This window comes from Carassius auratus, chromosome 50 (assembly GCF_003368295.1).
Source record: "Carassius auratus strain Wakin chromosome 50, ASM336829v1, whole genome shotgun sequence".
Classification (NCBI taxonomy): Eukaryota; Metazoa; Chordata; class Actinopteri; order Cypriniformes; family Cyprinidae; genus Carassius; species Carassius auratus.
The window spans coordinates 10,913,654-10,925,919 of NC_039292.1; the positions used below are offsets into that span (position 1 = coordinate 10,913,654).

The 12,266-nt window shown below is 33.9% G+C and overlaps 1 protein-coding gene across 2 annotated transcripts in view; it reads right to left on the minus strand.

Annotated features, from left to right (window-relative positions):
- Nucleotides 1–1,075: 1,075 nt before the first annotated feature.
- The window catches only part of LOC113066988 (semaphorin-7A), a 33,193-nt gene continuing 22,002 nt past the window's right edge, over nucleotides 1,076–12,266 (minus strand). Inside the window, exons 1-14 of one of the 2 annotated variants that reach the window (XM_026239159.1) lie at nucleotides 12,063–12,266; nucleotides 11,187–11,317; nucleotides 10,557–10,592; nucleotides 10,364–10,459; nucleotides 9,313–9,406; nucleotides 9,087–9,197; nucleotides 8,020–8,162; nucleotides 7,393–7,571; nucleotides 5,560–5,668; nucleotides 4,613–4,808; nucleotides 3,891–4,006; nucleotides 3,657–3,802; nucleotides 3,484–3,539; nucleotides 1,076–3,383 (exon numbers count right to left, since the gene is read on the minus strand). In XM_026239159.1, the coding sequence (XP_026094944.1) occupies nucleotides 2,977–3,383; nucleotides 3,484–3,539; nucleotides 3,657–3,802; nucleotides 3,891–4,006; nucleotides 4,613–4,808; nucleotides 5,560–5,668; nucleotides 7,393–7,571; nucleotides 8,020–8,162; nucleotides 9,087–9,197; nucleotides 9,313–9,406; nucleotides 10,364–10,459; nucleotides 10,557–10,592; nucleotides 11,187–11,317; nucleotides 12,063–12,204 (1,962 nt within the window). In that variant the 5' untranslated portion in view covers nucleotides 12,205–12,266 and the 3' untranslated portion in view covers nucleotides 1,076–2,976. The remainder of the gene's footprint in view (nucleotides 3,384–3,483; nucleotides 3,540–3,656; nucleotides 3,803–3,890; nucleotides 4,007–4,612; nucleotides 4,809–5,559; nucleotides 5,669–7,392; nucleotides 7,572–8,019; nucleotides 8,163–9,086; nucleotides 9,198–9,312; nucleotides 9,407–10,363; nucleotides 10,460–10,556; nucleotides 10,593–11,186; nucleotides 11,318–12,062) is intronic. The other variant, XM_026239160.1, reaches the window with a different exon arrangement.

Here is a 12,266-nt window from a genome sequence, read left to right on the forward strand (position 1 = left end):
CAATAACAGCAACTCCCTTGTTACATTTCAGCACTATTTTCGTGTGTGTGGTTAATTAAAAAAAGAGTTTTGTGTGATATTTTATGTTTTCTGTGGAAACTCGAAGCAGCGTGTAAGCACAAGGCGCAATGAGTCATGCAAAATGCAAAGATTACGTATGATCATCTTTTTATGAACTTTTGTCCGAACAAACAATGCAATTATCACTAATGAATAAAAGAGTGACATAACTGTCTTAATAGCAAGTAATAGCTCACCTACTAATTTCAGCGCCACCAATAAAAAAAAGAATTAGTATGTAGGCTAATATAAAAAAAACTATACTAATTATTAATTATTTAATCATGTTCGTTCTCTCTCTCTCTCTCTCTCTCTAATGGACAACAGGTGTTCTGCAGGACTTCAAAGACTGGCTCAGTCTTGCTCCATACATCAAAGGAGCTTCAAAAGCAACAAGAGACCAGACGCTTATAAACCTAGAGCATTGAGATCAGCTTGAGATGATGAAAATATTCCCCTTCCTGGATTTTAGAACAAGAAATGTGCCTTTCAGAACATTAAATTATCAGTGAAGTCCATTATTATTTTTATTATTATTATTATTTAGCAAATCTATGACTATTTCTATTGTTATATGTTTTTAATCTGAGTGAACCATTAAAGTTATGCGTCTTCCAAGTGTGCTTAGGTGTGATTGTGCATAAGAATAAAAGAGATTTCAAGTGCTAAATATATATATATATATATATATATAATTTATTAGTTTTTGCTTAATGGACATGTTAAAAGGAAATATATAAGTTATGCATAAAAATAATTATAAAGTACAACATAACAGTTTTAAGCTTAAAAGACATACTGGGAGGTTTTTAGCTCTAGGTCAGCATGATTCAGAGAGTGTACAAAAATATTCATTCTAAAATATAATATAATATAATATAATATAATATTATATATATATATATATATATATATATATATATATATATATATATATATATATATATATATATATATATATATATATATCAAATTACAAGAATAAAGATAAGAATAAAGTCAAGGTGTCCCTTAGTATGATAAATAATTAAATTTAATTTAATATTGACGGGAAATACACTGGAATCAAGAAGCCGGTCCACAGCTGACACTTTTTTTTGCATGTTGGCAATTCTAGCTTTTACATTTATGAGTCTCTCTTAATAATTAATGTGTTAAGACAATAAGTGAAAAATTAAAGAGAACATTACAGGCAATACCTTCATGCGATCAATAGCATAGAAAACAATAAAGCCAATATTAAAGGTCTACCAGACAAATATATGGTTTAGCATAAAACTATTCTATGGAAACACATTTGAGTGAACATGTCAAAGAATATACAAATCTTCCTTTCATTTTCATAAATCTATAGCTTAATGCACTCCTTTTTCATTCTCTACTAAAACAACAGGCATCCAAACTTACTTTATAACTCAATTTATAGTTGTAATGAATTAAAAATATAAGGTGCATTATATTGTTCCCTACATATGTATATATAATTTAAAAATAAGAGAATTATTTTAGAACATATATTTGCTGCATATTTTGACAGCTGTAATTGACTCATTGCATATTTATTTTGGAATCCCACATCTAGAAAATGTTTCAACTCTTTGAACATTGTGTGCAAAGAACACACAACAATTTTCAATAAACTACGCAGCAGCCAAAAGCACTGAATCCCAGTAGTATCCATGCTTTTGTTCACCACACCCAAGGTTTCCTTGACTATAACTACAACCAACAATTTAACATACTTCCTGAACAACTATGGATTGGATAACAGGCATATATTTCTCTTTCTCTTAATAAAAGCAAACTCATGCACAACTAGCACTATATATGTTCGAGGAACAATTGCTTGAAATGAGACAAATGAAAGAAAGTAACTTAATTACGAAAGTAAGCATGTGCAAACAAGAGTGCCAGACATAATCTGTGTATGAACAGATGCAATGTCTAGACGAGACTAATGAGAGGAAGTTGTTTATCAGTAAACAGACACACATTTGCCCATTTCGGGTGCAGCCCTGATCATCTCATCACATACTGATATAGTGTCTGCACACACAAGCCACAGTTCTTGAACAAAATGCCAAACCAGTTAAGACAATGAGTCCACGAATCGGAGCAATATAAAGTGCTTTCTATACAGTGGAATGTAAAAGTGAACAAAAGAGCAGTTGTTTAAATCGCAGCTTTCTAATACTAATGTAAAAAAAAAATGATGATGTTAATAGCACATCTGCGAGTGGAAATTTGCTATAATAATTTGATAAACAAGTGTATGCATTTTTGCTCCACGAATGAAAAAGTTTCCAAAAGAAGCCACAGCTAAACTGATGTGCGTCTCTGAGCAACACTGAGTTTTTGAATGTTTTAAATTAGTGCTTTTGAATGAATCAGTTGAGTGAATGATTCAATGACTCACTCATAAAGACAGTAGTTGTTCTGTTCCTGAAAGAATTATGTTTTAATGAAATCCCTTGTGAAAAGAGTTAACTTGTTGCTATCTACTGGTGTATGTAACAATGCTGGTAAATGTTTTAAAAAGTGTCTTGTGACCTAGAAATAGTGCAACTGAAATAGAACTTAATTTTACTTCATAAACAATCCGAAATCCTTACATTTCAAGTCTCCAAAGATGAGTTTTTCTAGTTTCCAAAGCTGAAAGCCCAAGTTTTCATTGTGGTTTCAGACTTTGGACTTCATTGTATACATTCAACAGCCACTCAACAGATGGCAAGCATGTAATTGCTAGTAATCTGCTAAGACAAGTGCTTTCTTTTACTTCAGTATTTACTTCCCTATAAACTTCACTTGATAAGACCGACTACTGCCACATGGCAACATGTGACAGATGGTTTTAATCAGCTTACAGGTCATCAGACAGAAGACAGAAGCACTGACATTTATATAACTACCTTGACCTTAAAGCGAGAGCTGATAGAAAGCACTAGTGACAAATGCAGCCATTACCCAGTCCTGTGCTCTGAGCTTGAAAGCATCATTAAAAGCATTATTAGAAGCAACCTTAGAAGCATCCTTAGAAGCATCATTTGAGAGTTGGTATTCCCTCACAGTTTTGGTGTAATCAAGTTCATGGGATGTACATTTGTAATTGCCATGTATGTCAGTCGTCATGGTTGGGATGAGTAGGAGACATTCTGTTTGGGTCTGCTGGCATGGCATGATCTTTTGATCGTGTTCCCATTTGTAAGTAGCATGATTGGATTCAACAGGACAAGAGAGGTAGAAGGGGATGCCAGTGGGCACAGAGAGTTGAATCCTTAATGGAGCTGTCGATGCTTGTTGCACATCTCTTCTCAATCTTCCCCCTTAAAAGACATTCGTTAAAGATAGATGCATTATGAAGATGTGTTTGTCAATGAAATAGAGCGAAAAATGATACACAAAACAATTAGATTAATCATATACCTGATTTTTGGTGACATACTCTAGTTAGGCCATCAGCGATGTTTTGTATTCCTCCTCTGGAAAACATTCCATACAGAAAAATATTAAAAACTAAGCTAGGGTGTACAATACCCAAAAAAGACCAAATCTGTAAATATAAATATACTCCTGAACCAAACAATATAAAAGCCTACTTAGTTTGTGATGTGCATCCTTGTTCAGTCCAAGCGCAGTATGGATCACGGGAAAGGACACATTCTTCACAGGAAGCATTGTAATCTTGACATCTCTGCAGATCTAACACAGAAATCTGTCCCGGATATCCTACAAAGAGCTTCCTCTGCAGGCAAAATCAGCAATGTGTGAATGTGCAAGAGAAACTGAATGGAAGAGTCAGTTTAAAGTGATGCACAAGACTGCTTGATTACCTTCTCAGAGTCAAGTTTCATTGAGTGTACAGGTGCTGAACCATTGCACAGATGCGTTTCGGAGATGATGAATGCTTTGGAGCCATCCTCCAGGATCTTAACGATCACTCCATCGTCTAGCAGGAACCAAGAAGCCAAATGGCTGAGTAAGTCTAAAAGAACTAATGAAAGCTTTTGCAGTACAATACTAAGTGCAACTAATGGAAAACTTTTTAGCTCGCATGATGTATGATGGGCAATGAAGTTCTTTTCTGTAACCATTTACAATGTCAGCAAGTGTATGATGTGTAGTGTTTAAAAGTCATGTAATGCATTATAAAGTGGTCATATCATCAAGAAACAAATTTACCATGATCTTTTGAAATAAAATAATGTATTATTTTCACAAAGTGTGATGTTTTGTCCGTTTCGGTACATAAAACTTCCTCCGAAGTCCAAAAGGAAAGTGGTTTCTGGTTGTGTGTAGCACCTACTGCTCTGCAGAGGTCTATCATTCTTAAGGATCCCATTGTCATACAACAGTGGTTTAAGTTTATAAAGGTTTCAGCATACAGTATCTTTCTTTATTAATGTTATAAGCAGACTTCAGTGAGAAAAGAAAACGAACAAAAATGGGTAAGAAGGGAAGTTTTTTTTTTTTCAGAAGTACTGCTATTTCTGTCGATGGGAAGTCACAGAGCAAACATCAGTATGAAGACATCTTTAACCAATACACCGAATACCTGTTGCAAGCAGCAGCACACTGTGTTTGCTGTCATCCGAAGCTTGGACTCGGTCAACAGCTATCTTGGTGAAGTTCTTACTACTTGTGAAGAAAGGTGTGTCTTTTTGAATGGGATGAATCCATTCCTTCATCTCTGGGTGGTCTTTAATGATTTGAAGGGTAGAAATTGGAATGGAACTGCTTTGTTTGACACACTGGAAAAGATTATATGTATAAAGTTATATTTGTTATAATATAATTTCAGTCAGCATTAAGGTCACCAGTTACAACACAGTGAGGGCACAAGTGAAGTTGCAACCATCCCATTGTTACAAAGGCCATGGCTTTTGTAAAATGACTGCTCATTTCCTCAAGTATAAGAGGACATTTAAAATAGCTATTGTGAGGAAACAATAGCCTTGCTTCACAAACAATGGCTATAATAATACGCCTGAGTAATTCACTTTTGGGTCAAGAGTAAAATGATTGAGGAAGTTGTTGGGCATTAACAATATAGAAAAATAAAGCTTGATAAAATGTGTGTTGAATGTAATTTTGAACTGAAAACGCTTCACTTTAATCAGGTGTTACTCTGTTAATTTGTTTTTATTGAAAATGTATTTTAATTAATAATTTATTTTGAGTATTTTCTGAATTAAGTGTTTCTCTGAACTTTACAACAGACCCCAGACCACAGTTTGATCATAGTTATTTTAAAAACGGTACCACAGTACCAGTGGAGCTACTCAACACTTCTGGAAACAACACAAATCTGGAAACAATACTAGGAATACAGTCATGCTCATGGAAAAGTCTATTTGTGGTGTTGTTGAATACTAAACTGAGAAAACATCTGTTTCAATCATAGTGGTACATTTGTAGTGTAGTGAAGTGTAGTATAAAACCAAAAAAAGGCAAACAAACAGAACTTTGTTTGACTGAGTTTTTTTTTTTTTTTTGGCTCACCGTTCCTGGTCTTGGGGTGGGAATGGCCTCAGAATAACCTTTGAAGGTGGAATTCTCAAAAACAATATCAAGCTCCGCCAACGAATAAATGCACACAGCAGTAGAGTTCCTATGGCAAATAAAAGAAACAATATACAATACATATACAAATAAGGTGTGGGAATGTATCTCTGATCAGTGGGAATGTATTTCTGAATGTAATTTCTGATCAGTGGCAGCAAAGAAATTGCAAAAACCATCTGAAGTAACTAGATGAATAAAGTTTTTGAACGCCTAGCCTGAAAGTTTGAAGCCTTTGTAAAAGCTTGAAGTTTGAAAGTTTGGACTTACTAATTAGATAAATGTTGATAGCATGCTGCTACCAAGATTTAACACATTTCTAACATGTGTTAATGTTACTAGCATAATTTAACATGATTAGCATGCTGTTAACATGTTTTAGCATGATTATGTTTCTAGCATAAATGTTTCTAGCACATTGCTACAAGTTTCAGCATGTTTTTAACATGTTTAACTTGTTGCTAATATGTTGCTAGCATGATTAGCATGTGGTAAGCATGTTGCTGACATGTTTTTTACATGATTACCTTGTTGCTAGCATGTTGCAAACTTGTTTTAACATGTGGTTAGTATGTTTCTAGCATGTTTTAGCACGATTACCATGTTGCTAATCATGTTTCTAGCATTTAGTTACCATGTGTATAACATTATCAGCATGTTGATACCATGTTGCTTGCATGTTTCTAGCATGATCAAGCATGTTCTAACATGATTTCAAATTTTGTTACTATATTTATCATTTTGCTGCTACCATGTTTTAACATTTTGCTAGCATATTTCTAGTATTATCTTACACATTGACGTCATGTTTTATCGTTATTTCACATTTTTGTTACCGTTTTAACATGTTTCTAGCATGATTTAACACATTGCCAGCATGTTTTAACATGATATTATTATGATTTAATGCATTATAGCTTATAGCACACTGTTAGCATGATTAGCATATTGTTTGCATTAATTAGAACCTTAATAGTGTGTCTTTGGCTAGTTGCTAGGCTTAGCCTGTTAACTGTCACCTGTCCACTCTGTGGGACGCCTACATTTACTTCACTATATTACAATTAAATCTAATCTAATCTTGACAAACTATATATCGTTGGAAAGGTCTAAGACTCCCAAATATATATCTTACCAATGTTGCTTGCTAAAAATTATGTAGGAAAAGTAATCGATTTATTTATGACAAGAGTGCAACCTCAAAAATCTAAATTATAACTGGAGTTTTGACCTTTGTTTAAAAAAAAAAGACTTCCTCGTTGCCTTTTTCTCTATCACATTTTAGAAATCATCAGAAGTTATATATCGACTGAAAACTTAAAATCTCAAAATTCATCCTTTAAAACCCATTTTAAAATCACACATTGCATTACCATGTAAATGGTACATCGATATCATGTTACAAAATATTTTCATTCATGAATTATAAAAATGTAAGTTTGGATCGTGCACTACAAAGTCAATGTTCAAAAATGTGAGTGACAGTTAAGGATAGATAGTACACATGAAACCACTGAACCCGGCTCAAAACGATGTAGTATAAATGCCAGGCCAGTATGTGGCGCTGTAATTCTGCCACAGAGAAACACTAAAAATGGAGAAGACGGAGCATGCACATAAACCTTGTGCGCTGTATACAAACCAAACTCAACAACAAGAAGACGATTTTGCTTTAGGAAAGCTTATAGGCTCAGTAGCTTGTGCAGCATGAACACAAGCATGTAGTCCATAATTATTTATTTTTGAAATGTCAGAAGGTAATGCAGTGTTTACCAGCCGCTGGAGAAGAGCGCATACACTCGTGAATCCCTCCAGTCGTCAGCATGCTGGATGTAAACATCCTGCAGACGGTTAAAATACAGCGACTCTCTTGGAATCCCACACACAAGTCGTGCTTTCAGAAAAGAGGTCCATATGTTCTGGAGTAACTGCTTGGGCCCGCCCTCATCCACCTATGAGAGATTGATGTTTTTACAGTTGGACAATGTTCTGTTGTATGTATTAGGCTTATGTTTTCATTCACAAGCCTTGGAAGGCTTCTACATTTTACTGCACTTCATTTCAAAAACACATCTTCTGTTGCTCATGCTTGGTTTCCAGAATCTGATCTCTGTCCTGCATTCTTGTTTTCTGCTGTAATTGCTTTCAAGTGCTGAATTTGAACCTATACGTGAGCCCCTCAAAGTTCTCCACCTCTTGAATAGTTCATGGTAACCAATCCGTGACAGTCTGATGACATTACAAGATAAAACCATTCATCCTCCTTGAAATGTGTAGGATGATCAAACTGATGTTGAAGGTCACTTTTCCCTGACAATGGTTCTCCCAAGACTTGGTGGGATCATGTAGGAAGCCTCACAAAGAACTGCCGCACCTTTCATACGTAAGTGAGAAACATACCTTACATACTCTGGCCACTCTAGATATCCAAGGATCCGCTTCTGGACTCGTGTCTGAGTTTTTCTCACGAAATAGGACATATATCTTCTCATTCAGGGGGTCATTCCTGCGCTTGGCCAAAAAACTGGAAATAAAAGTAGGTCCTGGGTGGGGTGGGGATAAGACATGAATTATTTATTTACTCATTCCACACTTTTACTCATATCAGTGAACCTCAACCTTACTTTGAAATTCGAAGCCTGATTCATGAGAAGCATATGACTAGGCTGTTTTTGATAGCTGCAGCTTGAAGAAGTAATCAGCAGAGGCAAGGTCAGCAACTGATTAAATGTCTCTTGCTTAGCCCACACTGTGCACTAACAGTCTTCACATTCACTAGAATGCATACTAAAGTAAGTTTACTAATTAGAGCTTATGCAGAGTTATGCAAAGTTATATCTACGAGTAACTTAAAGGGATAATTAATCCCAAAATTTGGTCATCATTAAGTTATTCCAAACCTGTATTAAAGAATAAGTTCACTTCCAGAATAAAAAATTTAATCTAACTTGTCATCCAACTTGTTCATGTATTCCTTTCGATAGTTGCAAAGAAATTATATTTTTTTTGGAAAACATTCCAGGGTTTTTCTCCATATAATGGACTTAAAATGCAAATTCATGCATTATGTAATCATGTTGGAAAGGTCACATGCGGTTAGTTCTTCATCTGTGTACTCCGGTTCAGAAAGGTAGGGTAGGGTGAAAAATCTAATTTTCTCCTCTAACTTTAAAATCGACTGACATTGTCGTTTTACCATTTTTTGTAAAGGACATTTGACTTTCTTTGCACATTTACTTTGTAAACGCTGGGTCGGTGCAGAAGTAATGACCAAATAATCACCAAATTTTAATATTAATATTTAATATTTATCCTTTTAAGTCCGACCTAAACTTTCTTTGGGGATATTTGGAGATGTTCTCAATTAGAGAAAAAAAACTATTTATACATAAAATACGTATTCGTGTATAGACATAAAACAAGTTTTCTTTTGCTAATTTCAGTGAATATTGTGTAATTCAACCAACCTGAGACCCATTGATCATGCATCCATACGCTGGTTCGTTGTTCAGATTTTCTGCGAAACTGCAGCAGGGTGCCATCATTGTATAAAGGAGCTGCCACATAGAGATCTCCATCTGTTTATAACCAAAAAAAGCCTAGATGTCACGTTAAATAAGCAACTACAATCTTCCAGCTCATTCAAACAATCTGAACAGATCAAAACTTCAAGCTGCTTGGGCTTCCACACACCTGCAAACAGTGACAAGGAGTTTTGTGAACCTTTAAAAGGTGAGATTCCTGTGCCATCTATAACCTCTGTGGAATGATTGCTTTCTCTGGGAAACTTTAGGAAGAGACATGATTAAAGAACAGAGATATGGCAAGCCATTTTAACATTTATTCACTTGCAAGATATGATTGATAGATTCCCACAACTGAAAATATAATTACAGATATCAAGAATTAGTATGTATGTGAATAATTATGCAATTGTTTAGATCAAAAATTCCCATTTGTACTATTGGAAATGCAATTACTGATATCAGAAACTGACATTTTACTAGCAAAAAGTCTATTCCTCATGTCAAGAGTTTTGATATAACTGAAGATCAAACTGTTAATTAACAAGATTAATATCCTGGGAATAATTATATGTAAAATCGTCTTGCAATCCAGCATCAACTAGTAAGACACTGGTTCTTATTCACATTTCACATATTTGCACTTACAAATGTAAACCGTCACACATAAATGAATATTCATCACAGTTTTCACAAAATTTTATTCTAAACTTAAACTAAAAAGAAAATCTGAGACTATACACCTGCAAAAATGCAACCTGTAAAATCTGCAAATGCGAGGTACGAAACATGATTACATATAGTCGAAGCGTGTATAAAAACGGTTTGCTGTGTTTTGTTTTGAGAAAATTCTAATTTTGTTTTGATTTGTCTCAGGGTTTGTGTGTGTGTTTTTGAGATAAGGGAAATGTTTGTAAACTTAGCAAATAACGTCACGGCAGAAAATTACAGTAACTTTTTCAGTTTTATCTTAGAATGCTTCTGTCTATTGTGAATCTGATGGTGATTTATGAAATTATTGGTGAATGAGGCATGTTGTGAGCAGGCACAAAGTTACACATAAAGTGTTATTCAAAATAGAACTCAAAATTCTAACAGATCTATGCTTTTTCTCTCAGTATGCTCTTACTAAAAAAGTAAACCTCAATGCAATGTTTAGAAGAATATTTGCGTTAGCAGACACTAAGCCAAAGATGTTGCTCTGTATATTTATTTCTTACCAGTTTCCAACACATTGGACGCTCTCCATTTGTTCCACATACAAATGTGTAGTTCTGGAACCTCTCAATTATTGTGACAACATTTTCACAGGAGCTCTGTATAGATGGAGGGATGTCAATAAGATTGTCAAACTACAAAATTCAATTTGTTATTTCTTATGTTTCTCTTCTTCAAAAGAATTATAAAACTTACCTCACCACACCTTACGTTTGGGTTCAGAGTAAAGTTCTAAAAAATAAATGAAATATATAAAAATGTTAATATTTTATTATTATCTTTGTCACAAAATCTGAACTCTCTGCAATATTTATTTTAAGGTTATTTTAAATTCAAAATATAATACTATATGTACACAATTATTTACCTAAATGTGTATAAAGCAACCATGGAGATTACTTTTAATCACTTATCAATTACACAATTAACATTTTAATTATTTATTGCAACTATAGCAACAGATTGGACTTGTCTATGGAAATAAATCTTTCATCGACACCTAAAATAGACCTTTAGAAATAGACGTTCAATATGGATACAGCTGTCTGTGTGCGTCACAGCCTACAGTTACTGAAATATATAATTTAACGTAGTCTAGACTTACTAATTTCATCCAGAAAGGGCAGGGTTAGAATATCAGTTTGGGCAATGCTGAGTTACTTCTCCAATTTATGATATTCAATGGTTTACACCCCAACTTTATATATTTATTTATTTATTTGAAATAAAATCATGATCAATATTTATAATCAATAATTATAAATGCATTGTGAAATGTCCCATATAATGTACAGACATAATAACCAGTTCCAGTTTAATAATTACCTCCACAATCTGACGACTGTCTACATCAAAATGTAGAACATCGTTTATTCCTCCAACAAACAGACGCTTTGATCCTTCCTGATTAAATAAGACTGTATGACTGTAATTTCTGTTGTATAAAAGTGCATCATCTGAAAAAAAAATAAAAAAGTTATGTTGTCTAGAAAGATCTAATGTTTAGAGATATTGCTTTAATTGATTATTTAAAACAATTAAAGTCTACTATATACAGTACATGCATTTCTGAATAGACTGCTATCAAAAAGTGTAAATGACTAGAGTAAATAATTAAAATAAAAGTCTGATTACAGAGGAAATGTGTAGTTTATTTTCAATGTTGGGAAGGTTACTTTTGAAATGTAATAGGTTACAGATTACAAGTTACCCTATCTAAAATGTAATAACTATTTATAATGTAACTGATTACTTTTTTTGTTTTGTTTCTAGTTTTTAACTGTTATTCATTTAAATTATTTTAAAATCAGGTAGGCTTAACCTTACAGTGGTACTCAACACTGAGTACTGTCTGACTTTAGAAACCCTTCATCACTCGAATTAAGATTTTAATCATTTGATTTTAAACCACAGCCACCACAAAATCTGATTTTTAGGTTAAATACAGATTTAAAAACATGACAATAAATAGTTTGCATATGCATAAACCCAAAAAGGAAATCAAATTGATCGAATAAGCATGTGTCCTGTTCTACCAAACTCCTGAAACACTGCTGTCAGTTTTAGAGCAGTCCATGTAATTTATGAAAGAAATCAATTAAATCTGCATTTGGGTGTGTGTGAAAATATTCAGATGTAGCATAACATCCTTCCTAACTAGTTCCTCCTCAACACTGTTTATTTTATCTTAAATCATCTTACCTTGTTTTAGAGTTAATCTCGGATTATAAGAGCAAAAGACGCAATGGAAGCACGCTCCATAAATAAACCAAGGATACGCCAAAATCCTTTTGATGTGGACAGAGAAATATTGTCGTTTTAGGATCATAGTCCTGAATTTCATTTGCGCAGAACAATACGATGTAATCTCTTCTCGTATCCTCCAGGTTCTGAGCGCTTCCCATC